Consider the following 19,339-nt stretch of genomic DNA (forward strand, 5'->3'; position numbering starts at 1 on the left):
AGGGTATTGTATTTTCCTTCAGGTATGCAGTGTGCATTCTATAAGCAAAAGGGATGAGCTCAGATTAACTGAAAAACCTGATCAAAAGATACAATTCTCATAGTATAACATGAAAATAATAGAAATTTTACAAGAAAATTGCAAAACAAAATTGTATAAGTGATAGTTCAGACTGCTAAGATACATGTTCCAAACCTAAGATAAATTTAAACATAAAAACTTTGAACTTTATGACTTTGTTATTTGAAAGTCACACTATGTTAAAGAAGATACATTTCCTTGTTCTATAGATTGCTCTCTCTTTGTTTATGGTGTGGCAGCAGAAAGAATTTGTTAAAAAAAAATGTGGAAGGTAGGAGCTCAGCTAAACTTTACTGTGGGTGATGTCTTAAGCTTTAGGTAAAGAAAAATGTAGTTTGTGACCAAAATCTTTATGAAAAAAACCTTCATTTTATTAAAACAATTATAATAAAAAGCTGAATCATTTAGTAATAGCCCAATGTCATGTGATTGTTTTAAAGTTTGAATGTTTTTTTATAGTTGAATGCAGTGGGAGTAGTTAGCCTTCAAAGAACATGTTTTTTGGATTATTTGAAAGCTTCCACATTCATGTTCCATAGGAATACGTTTTTTATATAAATGTAAATATTTATAGAAGCATCAAACTTATAAACACCAGAAGTGGTGGCACAAATATGATCATTGAGTTAAATGTTGTGAGACCTGAATGGCTGAAATACCACAAAGTATGCAGAATGCATTGGTGACCAAGGAATTGCAACAGGATCACAAGAGTCTGTTGATAGACCAAAAGCCGTGTTTTGCAGGGTCATTGTAATATCAGGTTGTACACTTTTTGTTGCACAGTTATGAGTCGGGCATCCTTTCACTGGGTCACCCTCAGTGCAAGTCCTGCAGTGCTGGAAATATCACACCAGCCAGATTTAGCATAGCTGACAGCTGGCATTTGTCTGACATGTTTCTCAATTTGGCCTTTTTGTCCCAACACTCACAAAGCTCTTAAGCAGGGCCAGCAACTGTGTTACAGGGAGATACATGCAACAATGTTTTGCTTCCCTACCTGCCCATCTTTGACAGGTGCCTGGCACATACTGTTTGCTTTTTTAAACAGCAGCTAGGTGACAACAGCCTTTGTCTGTCATGTGAGACAGAGCCCTGCAGTTGTTCTTGACAGGTAATCGTCTTATGAAACAGTCAAGGGATGGAAATCACAGAGCTTATCAGTTAGACAGACTAAGAGGCAGAAAGTAGGAGCTGATGAGAAAGAAAAGGAAGGGATGCAATAATTACAGTTTTTGAATGGGGAAGGAACCATGTTCACGTTCATACCTTGTTGCATTAAGGAACCAACTCCAAACCAGAAGCTGTTGAGGAGGGTGAAGTTGTTCTCCACCACGTCCGAGCCGGGATTACAGGGGTGGGCGTCGTACCATTCGTATGGGCTAAACCTGGGGTAGAGGAAGAACAGGTTGGAAAATTGTTTTGATCTGACTAAGTTGTTTTAGAATTTTGGAGCACACCAGTTTGTGGATCCATAAAGATAAATCACTAAAGACTATAAAACTGAGCATGCATTATAAAATGATATAAAAATTTCAAGGAAACATATTAGTTTGTAGATAAGATGTTTAATAGTGGTAACTTTTAAAACAAGGCTACTTTGTTTTGGTAGAAAATCTTCCAAAACATCTAATTTGTCATGTATGTCCAGGAGAGAACAGAAAAGCTGATTATTTATTTACTGGACCTTTGTTTATCCAGATAATTTCCCCTTCAAGGGATATTATCTGGATAACCTATTTTTCAAGGGAGACCTGGTCAAGGTAGGCATCAAAACATTAAACAACTTTTGCAAAAAGCTACACAGATTAAGCCTAAAATTACAGTAATGAAAGTCAAAAAAGTGACATCATGAGACTTGTGATTGAGAAAGTTTCTGACTTGGAGCAAGAATTTTAATTTGTATTCAATTTTAACAACTTTAGTGACAGCTCCAAACACTAGCTTACTAGCAATCTGAGATTATCAATCCTGAGGCAGTCGTTGCTAAAGACATATCTTTGTTGTGGTTGTCAGAGAAATGATTTGCATCCTACCTTGTAGGGATGGATCTAAAAAGATTGTTTCAGCTATTAATATATTTCCAACAGAATTTTAATTTAGTGTGCTTGTGCTTTTTATTGGTCACATATAATGTTTCAGAACATTTGAATATCAGACAAAGACAACCCTAATAAACATTTTTTTTTTCAAATTATGATTTGTTTTAAGAAGGGAAAAAAATACATAAAACAGCCTATTACTATGAGGTAAAGTAATTTCCCCTATGTTAAAATAGAAATTAATTGTGATTAACCACATTGTTTGGAAAGTTAATTTCACTGGCCACACCCAGCCCTGATTATTGCCTGACTTTTAGAATTAAGAAAAATCTTGAATAGAACCTATCCAATAATAAGTACTTTAAAAGATCTCAAAATCAACACAATACCCTGATTTTCACAGAAGGAGTTATAGAGCCAGGTCTAAGGCTTTGGAACTTAACAAACCACTGTAAGAGCAATTAACAACATATGAAAAAAAACATGGAACAGTTGGGATCCTTCCCAGGAGTTGCTGATCAACCACATTCATCAATGACTCATACAAAAGGTCATGAAAGAACCCAGAACAAAAAGCTCTGCAGGTCTCATTCGCATCAGTTGAGGTCAATGTTTATGATTCAACAATAAGAACAATGAGAGTCTGGGCAAAAATGGCATCTATGTGAGAGTTCTGAAGAGAAAAATAAAACAAAGGCCCATCTATAATTTCCCCAAAACATCTTGAGGATCCCTAAAACTTTAAAGTAGTATGTGGACTGGGGAAACTAAAACTAACATACCATTTTAGAAAAAGAACATCACACCACCCCTCCTTGAACCACCACCTTAACGTGGTAGAGGGGTTTGAGTGCTCAAATGATCCTAGAGGCTATGTTGTCTGGGGCCTAAATGCCCCTGGTAGGGTCTCCCATGGCAAACAGGCTCTAGGTGATGGGTCAGACAAAGAGCAGTTCAAGAATCCCTCATGAGGACGAAAATATTGAGGCACATGACGTCGCCAGGTACAGTGGAGCCGGGGTCCCACCCTGGAGCCAGGCCTGGGGTCGGGACTCGCGGGAGAGCGCCTGGTGGCCGGGTTGCTCCTCGCGGGACCCGGCCGGGCCAAGCCCGAACGAGAGACGCAAGGCCATCCTCCAGTGGGCCCACCACCTGCAGGGGGAACCATGAGGGACCGGTGCAAAGAGGATTGGGTGGCGGACGAAGGTGGAGATCTCAGCGGCCCGATCCCCGGATGATAAGGCTGGCTCTAGGGACGTGGAATGTCACCTTACTGGGGGGAAAGGAGCCTGAGCTTGAGCGGGAGGTCGAGAGATATCGACTAGAAATAGTCGGGCTCGCCTCCACGCACAGCGTGGGCTCTGGAACCCATCTCCTTGAGAGGGGTTGGACTCTCTTCTACTCTGGAGTGGCCCACGGGGAGAGGCAACGGGCTGGTGTGGGGTTTCTTGTTGCCCCCCAGCTCAGCCGTCTTGTGTTGGGGTTTACCTCAGTGGATGAGAGGGTCATATCCCTGCGCCTTCGGGTTGGGGATAGGTCTCTGACTGTCATCTCGGCCTATGGGCCGAGCGGTAGTGCGGAGTACCCGGCCTTCTTGGTGTCCCTGTCGGGGGTGCTGAATAGTGCCCCTCCCGGGGACTCCATTATTCTGCCGGGGGACTTCAACACCCACGTGGGAAACGACAGTGACACCTGGAGAGGCATGATCGGGAGGAATGGACTCCCCAATCTGAATCCGAGTGGTGTTTTGTTATTGGACTTCTGTGCTAGTCACGGATTGTCCATAATGAACACCATGTTCAAACATAAGGGTGTCCATCAGTGCACTTGGCACAAGGACACCCTAGGCAGGAGGTCGATGATTGACTTTGTTGTTGTATCATCAGACCTTCGGCCGCATGTTTTGGACACTCGGGTGAAGAGAGGGGCTGAGCTGTCCACTGATCACCACCTGGTGGTGAGTTGGATCCGCTGGAGGAGGAGAAAGCCGGACAGACTTGGCAGGCCCAAGCACATAATGAGGGTCTGCTAGGAACGCCTGGCGGAGCCCTCGGATAGGGATGTATTAAACTCCCACCTCCGGGAGACCTTTGACCAGATCCCAGGGGATGTTGGAGACATAGAGTCTGAGAGGACCATGTTCTCCGCATCTATTGTCGATGCGGCTGCCCGTAGCTCTGGTGCCTGTCGCAATCCCAGAACCCGGTGGTGGACACCGGCAGTAAGGGACGCTGTCAAGCTGAAGAAGGAGTCCTATCGGATGTGGTCGGCTTGTGGGACTGAGGCGGCTGACGGGTACCGTGAGGACAAGCATGCTGCAGCCCGGGCTGTGGCAGAGGCAAAAACTCGGGCCTGGGAGGAGTTTGGTGAGGCCATGGAGAAGGACTACCGGTTGGCCTCGAAGCAATTCTGGCAAACCGTCCGGCACCTCAGGAGGGGGAAGCAGTGCTTCGCCAACACTGTTTATAGTGGGGGTTGGAGGCTGCTGACCACGACTGAGGACATCATCGGGCGGTGGAAGGAATACTTCGAGGATCTCGTCAATCCTGCCATCACGCATTCCGTGGTGGAAACAGAGGCTGGGGACTCGGGATTGGACTCTTTCATCGCCCAGGCTGAACTCACCGAGGTGGTTAAAAAGCTCCGCGGTGGCAAGGCTTCGGGGGTGGATGAGATCTGCCCTGAGTATCTCAAATCTCTGGATTTTGTTGGGCTGTCATAGTTGACACACCTCTTCAACATTGCGTGGCGGTCGGGGACAGTGCCTCTGGATTGGCAGACTGGGGTGGTGGTCCCCCTTCATAAGAAAGGGGACCGGAGGGTGTGTTCCAACTACAGGGGGATCACACTCCTCACCCTCCCTGGTAAGGCCTACGCCAGGGTATTGGAGAGGAGAGTCCGGCCGATAGTCGAACCTCGGCTTCAGGAGGAGCAGTGTGGTTTTTGTCCTGGCCGTGGAACACTGGACCAGCTCTATATCCTCTACAGGGTGCTCGAGGGTTCATGGGAGTTTGCCCCACCGGTTCACATGTGTTTTGTGGACCTGGAGAAGGCATTCGACTGTGTCCCTCGTGATGCCCTGTGGGGGGTGCTCCAGGAGTATGGAATTGGAGGCCCTTTACTAGGGGCCATCCGGTCTCTGTACGAGCAGAGCAGGAGTTTGGTCCGCATTGCCGGCACTAAGTCGGACCTGTTCCCGGTGCATGTTGGACTCCGGCAGGGCTGCCCTTTGTCACCGGTCCTGTTTATAACTTTTATGGACAGGATTTCTAGATGCAGCCAAGGGCCGGAGGGGGTCTGGTTTGGGGACCAGTGGATTTCGTCTCTTCTTTTTGCAGATGACGTGGTCCTGCTGGACCCTTCCAGCCAAGACCTACAGCATGCGCTGTGGCGGTTCACAGCTGAGTGTGAAGCGGCTGGGATGAAGATCAGCTCCTCCAAGTCCGAGGCCATGGTACTCGACCGGAAAAGGGTGGCTTGTCCTCTTCAGGTTGGAGGGCAGTTCCTGCCTCAAGTGGAGGAGTTCAAGTATCTTGGGGTCTTGTTCACGAGTGAGGGAAGAATGGAGCGGGAGATAAACAGACGGATTGGTGTGGCTGCCGCAGTAATGGGGGCACTGTGCTGGTCCGTTGTGGTGAAGAGAGAGCTGAGCCGAAAAGCAAAGCTCTCAATTTACCGGTCGGTCTACGTTCCAACCCTCACCTATGGCCATGAACTTTGGGTCATGACCGAAAGAACGAGATCCCGGATACAAGCGGCTAAAATGAGCTAAAATGAAATACTTGTTCACACCACAGCAGCAAAGTCAAACTTATTGCAAGCCAAGCTTCCTAATAATAAGACAGTGTTTGCAAGTGAACAACACAGCTGTGGTTTTTAGGGAAACAGGTATATATTCCACCGTGTTCAAACAGATTAAAAAAGTTAATTGCAACTTTACAGTTTTAATGCCTTAATCAGAAATCTAAAAGGTTGTTTCTCCTAAAAAACAAACCAGATGAACAATCCTCATAATTAGAATTTAACTAATATAAATGAACAACTGCATTTACACAATTTAAATGGAATTTAACACATTTATCCGAGTGTCTTTAAAGCTGTTTAACATCTGTTCTAACAAAACATATTGATTAAAACCTATCCAAATTAAATTATGCTAAATTGCTTCACAATTTGTCTTGGTCAAGGTTTATAAGCTTGATACTCCAATGCAGGCGGTACCTGAACTTTGAATAATTTCATGAGATTTTATTATTGTTATAATCATGTGCCCAACAGAGAACTGCTAGAAGCTCTTTGTTAAATATTACCCAATTAAAACTAACCATATTAGGAAACAGTGTTTGGTTTACACAGACAGCTCGCACTGTGTGATCTTAATATTTCATACCCTTTCCACATTAAAGACTGAATGATTTTCTGCCATTTATTTCAACATTACCTTCAGCTGTTTTGCAGAAGAAGTTTCCATTTTTGTGGTGCCATTGCAAGGCTGTAGATAGAAAATTCAAAGTTTTTCTGGCCACTGTATCACCGTGATCTAATCAAACATGACATCAAAATACTTTGAACCCCCTTTGGTCTGGTTTATAAGCATTAACTCTGTTCATCCTTAAGCTTTTTTCAAAGATGCTTTGTGACCAATGAGCCACTGATACACACATTTTCAGAGGGTATTAAATGTCATGTTTTAGAATGTGAAACCATTTGCCATTTGCTTTGCTATCTGCCTTAAACTGTGCCACACTATTACTGGAAAAGTTCCTTTCTAAGGCAGATGCTGAAATAAATGTCACAACTTACCTTATTAAAAACGTTTTCTTACTACTTGCAAAATCGTGTTGTCTTACTCTTAATTTTGAGCTGCATACCCAATATGGATGCTATCCAATGTACATTAAAAAGGCAGATTGTAGTAATTACAAATAGACTCATTGGACCGTTTCAAATCCTCTTGCAGCTATTTTGTTATAAACATGGAATTGAGTGAGAATATTTGCTCACAGAAAGTTTGATCTAATACTGGAATATTTGGGATATGCCAGGTATTTCTTATTTTTCTGAAGCAATGGTCTGTGGTGGTGTTTCATATTTATTAGGTTGCATTCAATTTACTATTGTTCATCTGGATTGCATTTGCAGCCAGGCTGCATATGGCTGTTGAGACTTGCCACCATTTCGATCAATTCTTTCAGCTTCATTTTGTGTTACTTAAATGGAAAGCTATTGCCAAATAATTATATCATGGTGAAGAAGAGCAGTGGGTTGAAGAGACATTCTGTGCAGCTGAAAGACACATAAATAGGGCTTAAAATGGCCACAAATGATCTGAGTGCATTTCTTCAAATGCAACAGTATGGCAGGATTATTTCAGGCATTTCTGGTCATAGCTTAATGGCAGAGTGCTATCCAGTTAGGATTTTGGGGTTCATTTTGTGCACATTGCCGTGACTACAAGCCAACTTGGGTGAAATCATTCTCAATAAGCTCATGCAACCTGAATATATGCCAAGGGCAAATATTTACTAATAAGTACAGTATGTTATAGGAAATGTTGTCCCTGTAAAAGGTCTAAAAGACCTATGTGAGATCGGAACACTTCTGTTTTCTCTGCTAGTTTCTGAAAGGGTTGTGGTGTCAGTCAGAGCCTTTGGCTTGATCAGAATACATGTTTACAGCCCTACAATCTACTCAATGAGGATAGGAGCTAGAGATAGCTTTGCATGGAAACACAACATAAAAAAACAGTTTTTTTTTTATTTAAAAATGCTATCCTGACCCAGTTTTATAATATATGTTGTATATGAAATGTATTGTCTAGCCCGCTATTGATCTCTACTGCACATAAGAGATTTTACCATTAAACTAAACCATCAATGACATGTTTAATGTGGTTCTATACAGCAGAAAAGCTAATATTGTATCTTTTTTTTTCTTAAACAGTCAAAAATCTTTGAAATAGAAAACAGAATCTTTGTAATCATTTTGAAAATCATGTACCTACATTTCTTTTGCTGAAACCCGGGAATACTACAACTGGAAGGGGCTTTTTAGTTGTTGAAGGCGGGAACTAGCTGGCTATTTGCCAACTGCAGAGATGTTGTAGAGCTGTAAACGGTTGAAAAAGTAACGTGCAACTATTTGCGCATCTACTACCAAGTTACTAACTTGAATTCAAGATGAAATGAGCAAAGATGTGCCTTCACTGCGTGAAATTCTGTCTATTCTGTCGACCAAAGAAGAAAGTTTATTGGATTTGGACAGAGGCATTGAGGATGAGACACTGACTGGATTCTTGTGTACAAGACTTGTCTGAAACTAACAATACAGAAGACGGAGAACCAACAAAACACATGGGTGAACAATGAAAGTAAAACCTCATTTAGATCACTAAATGCACAGACTGTTAAACTGCCTAAGCTTGTGATAGAAAAATATAGTGGAGACATAAGTGGAGACAGTGGCAAGAGTTATGGTCACAATATGAAGCAACAGTGACTACCTGTGTAAAAAAGAACAGCTCACTTACCTGAAGTCCTACCTGACTGGAGCAGCAGCTAGAACTGTGTCAGGTCTCATAACGGCTGATACTAATTATGATGCTGCAATACAACTACTATAGAATCGTTTTTGATGACCAAGCTGCTAAACCTGACTCCAGTAAAAAGATCTTCAGACATTGCGGCTCTCCGCCACCTGAATGATGAATGTGAAATACAGAATCTTTAGGAGTCCATAGTGACACGTATGAATGCCTGCTATGTCCAGTACTGCTGCAGTTACCAGAGGACATTGCACTGGTGCACACCCAAAAATGGGACTCTAGTGGTGAGTGGAAAGTAGATGAGCTTTTCAAGTTCCTGCAAAACGATGTCAAAGGCAGAGAAAGAGCGATCCGGCTGTGCAGATCAGGTAACACTCAAAGTGACCTTCCACTGAAAAACAGATCATGTGGTAAACCATCCCACCTCAGTGAGAACAAGCCAAAGAATTGGAATATGCAGAATTATGTCAAGAACATTCTGTGTCTGCTAGAAAAGAGAAACTTAGAAAACTGGGAATATGCTATGTATGCTTTGGTCAGAAATATATAGCAACGTTCTGCAAAATGAAGGGTGTTTAATGGGCATTGTGTGGTCGCAGACATCATCAATCCGTTTGTGAACAAGGTGAAAGCAAAGCAGATTCTGAACATATCAGTACTGAGGTGGTTGTGTCTCCTGTCTCAAGCACAGCAAAACAGAAGGTGGGCATGCAGAACATCATACTGCCCCTGACAGTCAAAACACAGACAGTTATTGCAGCAGGGGCAAGAATCTTATGTGCTATATTGGATGGTGGCAGCCAGAGAAGTTTCATTCATGAAGAGCTTGTCAGAGCTTTAAAACTGCAAGTAGTAAGGAAAGAAACACTGCATCTACACACATTTGGATCAACTGCTCCGATAACAACATAGTGCAACATTGTAATGGTATCACTTAAAAGTGTGTGGAATGCTTAAAGAATTTAAATAGAAGCAGTTGAGACCCCTCAAGTGTGCAGCGCTGTGTTAAATGTTCCCAGTGAACCCATCCAGAATCAGTTTAAAAAAGTGGGACTGCAACTTGCTGATTTCCAACAAGAGGGAGTTCATACAGAGTTTTCAGTATTAGAACAGATTACTACTGGAAATTAGTGGCTGGGAAGGTCCAGGGACTTACAGAATCACTGGTTGTCATAGAAAGCCTCTTTGGTTGGACCTTACATGGACCAGTATCAACATCCAAGGTAACTGATGCCACTTGTATACACATCAGTGGAGTCACAAGGCATCATCAATGGCAAATCACCGAACTGTATCCAGGAAGAGATGGACTAATACCTTCGTCAATAACAATTGTATTGAAATGCATTCCTTCAAAGTAGCAGGAAGTGATTTTATTTTGAAATAGAAAAAGGCAACTGTGTGATGATTTGCTAGTGAGTGTTTTTTTTTTGGTTCTCATGGCTAAGTCTGCAGTTTTTTATCTAATTAAATGGTCAAAAAGGAAAAAACAGCATCTTTGTGATCATTTTTAAATGTCTGTTTCTACATACAGATTAAGTTAAAAAATAAGCTGATAACAAGAGACACGGAAGTTAAAAACATATGAACAGATGCATTGATTTTGCTAAGGGATGCAAATTGTTCCTCTACTGTTTCCTCATGCACTGTTAATTGTTTCTTTAATTTGTAAATTCCTACAAGCCATCATATACTTCTTGTCTAAGCCTGGATATTTAAAATATGAGTTTTTATAATCTTAAATAGAAAAAACATATTTTCAAAGCCTAGCAACTGTAAATAGAATCACCGTTTTCCAAATGGAGAAATTGTGAATGTTCTGAAAACAATCTCTTGGGCATTAGTAATAAATCACTGAGTCTTTGTTCACTACAATGAACAAAATATCATTCAGATAAGCTACAATTTTTCTTTACCTTTTTGAATCATAAAATTTAGAATCATCTATATTGGGATTGTATTGGGAATATGTACAATGGTAGTTTTAAATAAGTTTAATGTGAGGTTTGTTGAATGTAGAAAATGTACAAATTAAACAGTGAAAAGCTGTTTAATTAACAGAAGTATATTAGCGAAATATGTTCCCCTTCAGAACAAATGTGCTCTATAACACAAAAGCATCCCCCCCAAAAAAAAAAAAAAAATCCAATAGCAGCTGAGTAAAACTAAGTGCACAGGCGTATGTAAATAAGGAGACATTAGGTTCCTGAATTACTATGTAAAATTTCTATGTGATAAATCAGCTATTACGCTGTAACATATAAACAGAGCATACATCAACATCAACATTTACTTTGGAACATATACTATTTCTGTAAAAGCTTTTGGTTATTGGTTGCTTAGCAATGAATATTAGCAGCATGCAACACCCTCAACAAATATTAACAAGATGGGTATAATGTTTTGTTATGCAAACAAGGTGACCCTAAAACAATCAGTTTTTTTAACTTTTCTATTATCCTACTTGTGGGGCATAATGTCGAGATAAACTTATGTTCTCTTCCAACCTGTCATGATCTGTGGGACTTTGGTTTTGTGTTCAGCTTTGTTTTAGTAGTAACATTCTGCTCTCTTGTTCCCTGAGTGTTCTATCAGCCATTTCTCATATCTCCTCAGTTCAACTTCAGTTGCTCGCCTTCCCACAAAGCTTGTAGTTTGCAATCAACCACCTGCTCCTGGTTCAGCAATCAACTCTCCCGCTCAAATGTCTGAGTTAGTTGGATCATCCTGTTACTCACACGAGCATGTTTCCTTGTGTGTCTCTTGTGATGAATTATCTTGGATTCCCCTGGACTTTAATTTTGAATTTCCTTTTTTAAGTAAAATTGTTTATTTTTACCTTCTTGCCATCTGCCTCCTCCCTGCATTTGGGTCATGCTTTACACCATTACATGACATAGCCTTGTTTTTTTTTTACTTATTTGCAATGCACTTATTTATTTTTTCTGTCTTTAGATATAGGCTACAAAATGGGAAAGGCAAGTGTCAGATCTCCCTCATTAAAATTGCTTGTGCTTTTGTCTTTCCCATTTTGTAGAATGGCTAATAGAAATTGTCTCAGCTTTCTAGATACTTTCACTTACTTAAAAAAGAGAAGAATAGATTGAAAAAATGCTTCAATTAGATTTATTCTGCATGAGCTGTTGATTATTTTTCTAAAAACAAATATTTTACAGCAACTAAAAACAGATTGTTTTTAGGCTTGTCACATATTTACTACAGTTGCAAATAATTGTGGGTAAAGCTACATAAAAAAAAGAAGCAGTTCTTCTGTCAAACTTTGTCTTTTGACTTATAATCATTTTGACGTGGTATTTACATATGACTGTAAAACTTTTAAATTTGACCAAAGACATCCTGCAATATAATTATCCCTAGTCAGTTAAGGGTTGATGTTAAGAACACACTGAAGTGTCTTTTATCCCTTTTAAAATTACCCATTTCTGCCTGAAAGAACCCTGTAATTATCCTGCACATTAACTTTATATACATTTAAGGATATTTAAGGTAATTTACGTCTCCCTGGCTCAGACAGCCCTGGAGCTGTCTGGACTATCCCTTAATGAATGATTGCAAAAATTTAAGATTTTAGACTTATTTAAAGCCACTCCAAAATTAGTTTAGTCTCATAGCAGCAAATGAAGATGGAGGAGTGCAGCTGTTTGCTCTCAAGCCCTTGAACTTCCTCCAGCGCCTGTTTTCTAGAACTTCCTCAAGCACCACTTTGCATGAGAAGCAGCAGGAAATGCAGGCAGTGAAACTAAAAGGATATAAATCTTATTCACCACCAAAGAAAAACAAAAAAAGAAAAACACATAATCAACTGAAAAACATAACTGACAACCTGAACTTCATAATTCATAAAATATGTAAATGCTGATGATCAACTATAAATAACCTCCTCAGATGTAATTTCACATCAGGTGTGTAAGTTTTTTTTATTGTTGCTGAATATAATTACACAAGATTTTCTTTTTTTTTTTTTTTTTTTACTTCTTTTTCAAAAGTCTTTTTAAGCCTCCTTGTGACTTCCAAAGACATCATGCAGGAACCAGAAATTACTCACTGAATGGGACTTTACAATTGTACTTGAAGGTTTCTTCTGTAATTGCCTTCACACTGCTGGGCTGTAGAGAGCCCATGCAGACATACCTGCCTTGATCACTACCCAGCAGTTACCACAGTATGACAAACTGGACTCATGCACACAAATCTCAGCCCGTAATGATAACTGAGTAAATTACTGTGACTCCTGAAAACCACAAGGGGAGACAAATTAAGGACTAAAAGGACAAACAACTTAAAGTGTCTCTACTTACCTTGCAATGACAAAAAGAACACAGCTAACACCCAGGTACGCCAGGAGAATGTACACCCAGATGTCTGGAGTCATGGGGTTCAGAAAGGAGAAGAAGCCGCTTTTTGTGGCATTGGGTCTGCGATAAAGGATGCTGACGCCCATGCTCAAGAAGGGCTTTGAGAAGTCAACAACTTTCTCACGCATATAGGTAATGGTGAGAGGGGCCACTGCCAAGTCTGCTCTCTGAAAAAGGAAAATAAAACAGTTATTTGTTGCTTTGTGTTTTCCAGCCTTGCACTGTAATTTTGGCAAACTTGAGCCAACAGTATGTAGGCCAATCTATATGTTTATTTGGTAATCAAACTAAAAAAATTTCAAGTTTTCATTTATAGGATTTTGTACACATATTGATATTACTGTGCAATTTTCGCTTTTTGTCAAATTGCTATAAAAAATCTTAATGTATTGTATTTGGATTAATGTGATGGACCAGAAAAAAATTTACATAATTGTTGGTGGAAAAACAAAAACAACTATTCATTGCTTTAAATATTTTTTGCAAATAAAAGTCTGAAAACTGTGTTGTGCATTTAATTTAAACCCTTTATTCTGATCTCCCTAACTAAAATCCAGTGTATTCCACTGTATTCAACTGTGTCTCATTCAATCTCAGTATAAATCCAGCTATTCTGTGAAGACCTTAAAGTTAGGTTTTCTAACCCCTAACATTAGGAAACAAACAGGATCATGAAGACGAAGGAAATCCCCAGACAGGCCAGGGATAAAGTTGTAGAGAAATTTAAAGTTTAATTCGTTTGTAAAGCAAAACCTGAAGTAACATTTCTTTGGCAGCGAGAGGAAAGCTGGTATGAGATGAAGGAGAGATGGATGGAGTTAAATCCTGGGGTGTGGGTGGCTGTATTTGAGACTGGGGCTATGGTTTCCCTTCTAGTTGGAAAACAAACTTAAACATACAGCTAAAGCCAAAGTGGTTCTACAAAGCATAAACTCAGAGAAGCTAAATAGAAATGCACGTTGCACTTTTTAGATTTTGTTATGTGCAAAAAATCTAAATCAAGGTATCTTCTTCCTTCCCCTTCACCATCATGCACTAGTATGTCAAGGTCTTACAATAGGCTATGAGTAAGTAAATACATAAAACAACACAGAGCTGAGACAAGCATGGCATAACAGGTTAAGTTGCGGTCATCAACAGTCGCCACCCATTATGGAGGTATGCCTGGACTACAAATTTAGACGGTTTTCAATATCCATGCCCCAACCACCCATGTATGCTGTGCAAACCAAGAACCACCACCATTCTCTTCCCATACATGATGGCTGGGCATGAGGTTTATGAAACCAGCTGCTTGCTTCACGGATGGATACTCTTTTCCCTTTCAAGAAACGACACAACTCACAAAGGGAGGCTTTCTTTACGCCCTACATGTTGAGCAGTGTAAGAGTAATAGGGCTTGGAGGTACAACAATTCACCATACTGCATTTTCAACATTTTGGCTATAAAGCAAAACTATAAGACTTATTCCAAATGAGATTTCAATGAATGATATACAGGAACAAAAATATTAAAAAGTACACAATACAAGCTGTGTCTTTTCAATGTATTTTGCTGTGTGTTCTATGTTTTTAGATCGTTGCAGATAAGCATTGCACAGAAAGCCTGTTCTCTTCCTTTATCATGTTGTTTATTCTTCCTCTATATTGACCCTCGGGTTGTCCCCAGATTGAATTAAATTCTCAGTTATTTTAGACAACTCTTGGCCCATATTTATGTGATACCTTCTGTATACCCATAAACGCAGGTCAGAAATAAAACATTTTTACTTCGCATGTGGCACCTTGAATTATGTGCTCCTGTGGTCTGCACCATGGTGGTTAAACACACGGTTGATAGAAAGTCAGAAAAACGAGAGCATCCCGCCCTGCATTCGCTGTTTCTGTTAAGCGAATCGTATTCACATTTCACATCCTGCTCCCTGTATTCTCTGCTGCCGACCGCAGCTTTTAACCAACCTGCCACTCAGCCATAGGATCTGCCAGCATGCCATTCCAGAGATTCCTACTGTGGGTTAATATACATGCTGCATGTCCTTGTTCTGCTTTCTGCTTATGCACACAAACTGGGCCCAGGCAATACACAGACAGTGCCCTAGTATTTGCCACATGGTGCGGTGTTATCTGCGTTTGCAGACGGTAGGCTTAACATCGCTGTCCCTGCAGACCTCCTCACCTGATAACAGCCTTGAGAACATTTATCAACAGTAACATGATCGACATATTCTTATGAGGCACTAATACATAGCACTGTTAGTTAGAGCTGTACATTCTTGCGGCACTGAACATGCACTAATTAAATATTGCCAACAATGCTTTTTATCAGGAGTGCATTTTCTCATGCCAACTGTTATGTTTCTTTCATATATAATTCAGTTTCTATATCAACTGAATTATATATTTTGCTCCCAAGTCTTGTAAGTGCAGATACACAATTAGCTGATCGATACAATTTAACTACATACCATATGACACATCTTGATACAGAAATGCCAAAGGAATGTAAAAAAACAAGCAAAAATATGATTTATAGGCTTGCAAAGGAATTCTTACCCTTTTAATACAATTTACATTTTGCCACGCTAAAACCACAAAGCTCAATGTAGTTTTTGGAATTTCATGTAACAGATCATCACAAACTAACAAAATTGTAGAACTGAAAAAAAAAAAAAAAAACATTAAATGGTTTTCATTTTTATTCAAATAAAAAGAAATACGGTACAGTGCAATGCCTTTAGATGTCACATATTTAGTAACCAGAGTCTAGTCTGTCACCCTGGTGATATATACCAAACCATTCTATGTGATTGTATGTTGTGGGTCTTTGTCCTGCATAAAAGGTAATCCTTTGTACCTTTTGCCTATAGGTTTCCTTCCACAATTGCCTCATATTTAACTGCATCCATCTTCGTATTGGCTCTGATCAGCTTCCCTGTCCATGCTAAGGATAAACGTCCCACAGCATGAGGTTGCCAATATGATGCTTACAATGAGGGAGAGGTGTTCAATGTGATGGCTTTTTGTTACACATTGTATTTTGCAGGCAAGCCAAAAAACCAAGGAGCATAAATAGATTTGCAACGACCTGTAACATAACTAGAAATGGAGTGCAATGTGAAGTCTATGCTCATACACACAATACACAAATTAGAAATTATCTAATCAAGCAACAATTTAAGTGAACATAAAAAAAGACAAATTTGCTTCCTCCCAAATTATGTGAAAAACCGATGAAAAACAAAAAAATGTGCTCCATATAAAGATGTCTGCTGATGTCCAGATAATGGCAAACAGTTTCTAGGGTTTACTAAATAATCTAATGAACCCTCATTTGACATAAATTTGTACAAGAAACATATGCAATAAACATCAACATTTCAGTTGCAGCATATGAGCCAGCAGCAACAGTACAGGTCAGTTAAAATTATCAATAAGTCGCTGTGTCTGATAAAAAATCTCAATCAAACTTGTACATCTACTCGTTAGAATGAGCTCCACGCAATTAAATATTTTTCAGATGAAACAATTTGAAAAACTGTAATTAATGATCAACTTCATGTTTTCAACACAAATCTATCTGACAACCTGCACAGACAAGGAGTAACTGTGCTGGTTAAAACCTTTCAGTGTATCTGTCGGTAAATAGATTAACTGCCTTATAACAAATGATGTGCTAAGAATGCTATTAACATTTGCATCACAGCATGATTAACGTGATCATCTATTTTGACTAAATCCAGTTTAACAAGGCCTGCGGCATCATTTAGCACCTAACAAACAATGCCCTTTGGCACAGCAGTGAGTTTTGTGACTACACTCAAATAAACCTCTGCATGTTGCACATATTAAATTGTGGCACTTGGTAATGTTAACCCTTTATGAGGAATGAATCACATAACTTGATATTCATAAATACAATGCATTTATATTCAATTGTGTCCACAGCATGAAAAGATGTAGTAAGTTACATTATGTGTTCATAATCATCATCAGGTAAACCCTTATTTTATCTGTATTGTCCTGGCTTAAGTCTGTACCATTTCCAAGAAAAAGAAGGGATACAGACTTTCAACGTTTTAAAGCCTATCAACCTTTTAACACTAGAGCTCCCAGGGCTGTCAATTTGACAGTTTTGAAACTTTGACATGTCATAACTCTGGTTTATTAAAACTCTTATCTTCCTGGCATCCTGACTTTTTCTAAAGCTGTGTCTTGTGTATTCCTATGTCTCTATTTAAAACAAAATAACAAAGTAAATAAAAGATATAAGTATTTCTATCTCTAACAACAACAGCCGCTATTTTGACGGCCCTATTATTTACATTGATATTTTTTCCTGCAGCTGAGTATACGCGCCAGCGTTGCCAAGCAACCGCCACTCTAGAACGCAGTCTGAGAAGGAGATTGTTGGCATCCTACAAATGGCTTCCAGAAGGATATTTTCTGCTCAAGAGGCATTGGAAATGCTTCAAAAATTACATGATTGTGATTCTGGGGTCGAGAGGAATTCTGACGGCTCTTGGTCAGCATTCAGTTCCAGTGACAGCGGGTCAGAGGGTGAGCCTCCCCCAGCTAAAAAACACGAGTCGTCCCGTTAGCAGGAGGTTGTGGCGCATTACTTCAAGGTAGTAAAAGACTAGCCTATGTAACGATTTTATCATTTTAGGCTATAGTTTACAGATTAGTAAACTAATAATATATAAACTACAGCAACAGTGCCACAATCAGCGCAGGTTCAGAGATAGGGAGACGAGCCAGGTGTCCAGCGCCCAGCTATAAACCCAGCAATCCAGCACATTGGCAGGAGAGAAACTAAAAAACAAGGTACTGATAATGGAAAAAGAAATAAACAATAAGTTAGATCATAGATATAGTAGCCCAGTAACAACAATCTATTCTGCGCTTTACAGCGTTTTCATGGCAAGACGAGCGCACACCTGGGAAGGAGGAGCAGATAGGAAAGGATGGCACTGTGTGGACAGTAGCAGAGGAGGAAGAAAGTAGAGGGAGGCGTCAGAGCCTGAACGCGCTGACAGAGCGCCAGATCCAAGATGCCCAGACCGCGTTCCTCTGCTTGGTGGATGCCAAAATACCCATCCACATTCAGGGCTGCACCGTGGCTGAGGCCCGCAGAGTTTTAGGAGATGATTCCTCCTCGGACATGAGTGTGGATGAGCTGAAGGCATTTTTAGCACTAGTTTATGTCCGCAAAGTGAAATAATAAGTGAAAATGTACCCACTACTCTGTAGTGTAAAGCATGTATTATTTTTCAATACTATTTAGAAATAATAATGAAACTTAATAAGCTTTGATCAAATACTATTATTAATTCTAGTCAAAACCATAATTTTATAGGGTGCAAGAAAACCTTAAGCATTCTGACCAATTTAATGCGATGACGTCATCACCGCCCTCGCATCCGGAATGCTCGCCGTCAAATTGACGAGCTTGGGAGTTCTAGTAGTGTTAGAATTCTGGGAGTCCTAGTGTTAAAGTTGATATGCTTTTAAAAGCTTATCAACTTTAAAAAGAAGGGACAAGGTGTTTTCAAAGGTTAACACAAAGTAATTACAAACATGAAAGAAAAATGTATATATATACCTCCAACCCCCACCCTGAAGTTCCCCCCCACCAGCCCCCTACCCACGCCGAGGACGGCTCTTTCCATCCAGGAGAGGGACGTCAACAAATTCTTCAGGAGACAGAACCCCCGGAAAGCTGCTGGTCTGGATTCTGTCTCACCAGCCAGCCTGAAGCACTGCGCTGATCAGCTGTCTCCAGTCTTCACAGACATTTTTAACACCTCACTGGAGACATGTCATGTGCCAGCCTGCTTCAAGTCCTCCACCATCGTCCCTGTTCCCAAGAAGCCAAGGACCACAGGGCTTAATGACTTCAGACCCGTCGCCCTGACCTCTGTGGTGATGAAGTCCTTTGAGCGCCTTGTGCTCTCACACCTAAAAGACATCACCGACCCCCTCCTGGACCCCCTGCAGTTTGCCTACAGAGCCAACAGGTCTGTAGATGATGCAGTCAACTTAGCCCTTCACTTCATCTTCCGGCACCTGGACTCCACAGGAACCTACGCCAGGATCCTGTTTGTGGATTTCAGCTCTGCCTTCAACACCATCGTCCCAGTTCTGCTACAGGAGAAGCTCTCCCAGCTGAGTGTGCCCGACTCCACCTGCAGGTGGATCACTGACTTCCTGTCTGACAGGAAGCAGCGCGTGAGGCTGGGGAAGCACGTCTCTGACTCCCTGACCATCAGCACCGGTTCCCCCCAAGGCTGTGTTCT

At 40.6% G+C, this 19,339-nt stretch overlaps 1 protein-coding gene across 1 annotated transcript in view; it reads right to left on the bottom strand.

The window, feature by feature from the left end:
- grik3 (glutamate ionotropic receptor kainate type subunit 3) overlaps positions 1–19,339 on the bottom strand; it is a 94,820-nt gene that overhangs the window by 22,082 nt on the left and 53,399 nt on the right. The window contains exons 11-12 of the mRNA XM_047361820.1: positions 12,987–13,210; positions 1,351–1,469 (exon numbers count right to left, since the gene is read on the bottom strand). Of these exons, the coding sequence (XP_047217776.1) occupies positions 1,351–1,469; positions 12,987–13,210 (343 nt within the window). The remainder of the gene's footprint in view (positions 1–1,350; positions 1,470–12,986; positions 13,211–19,339) is intronic.

Source organism: Girardinichthys multiradiatus, chromosome 3 (assembly GCF_021462225.1).
Source record: "Girardinichthys multiradiatus isolate DD_20200921_A chromosome 3, DD_fGirMul_XY1, whole genome shotgun sequence".
NCBI lineage: Eukaryota > Metazoa > Chordata > Actinopteri > Cyprinodontiformes > Goodeidae > Girardinichthys > Girardinichthys multiradiatus.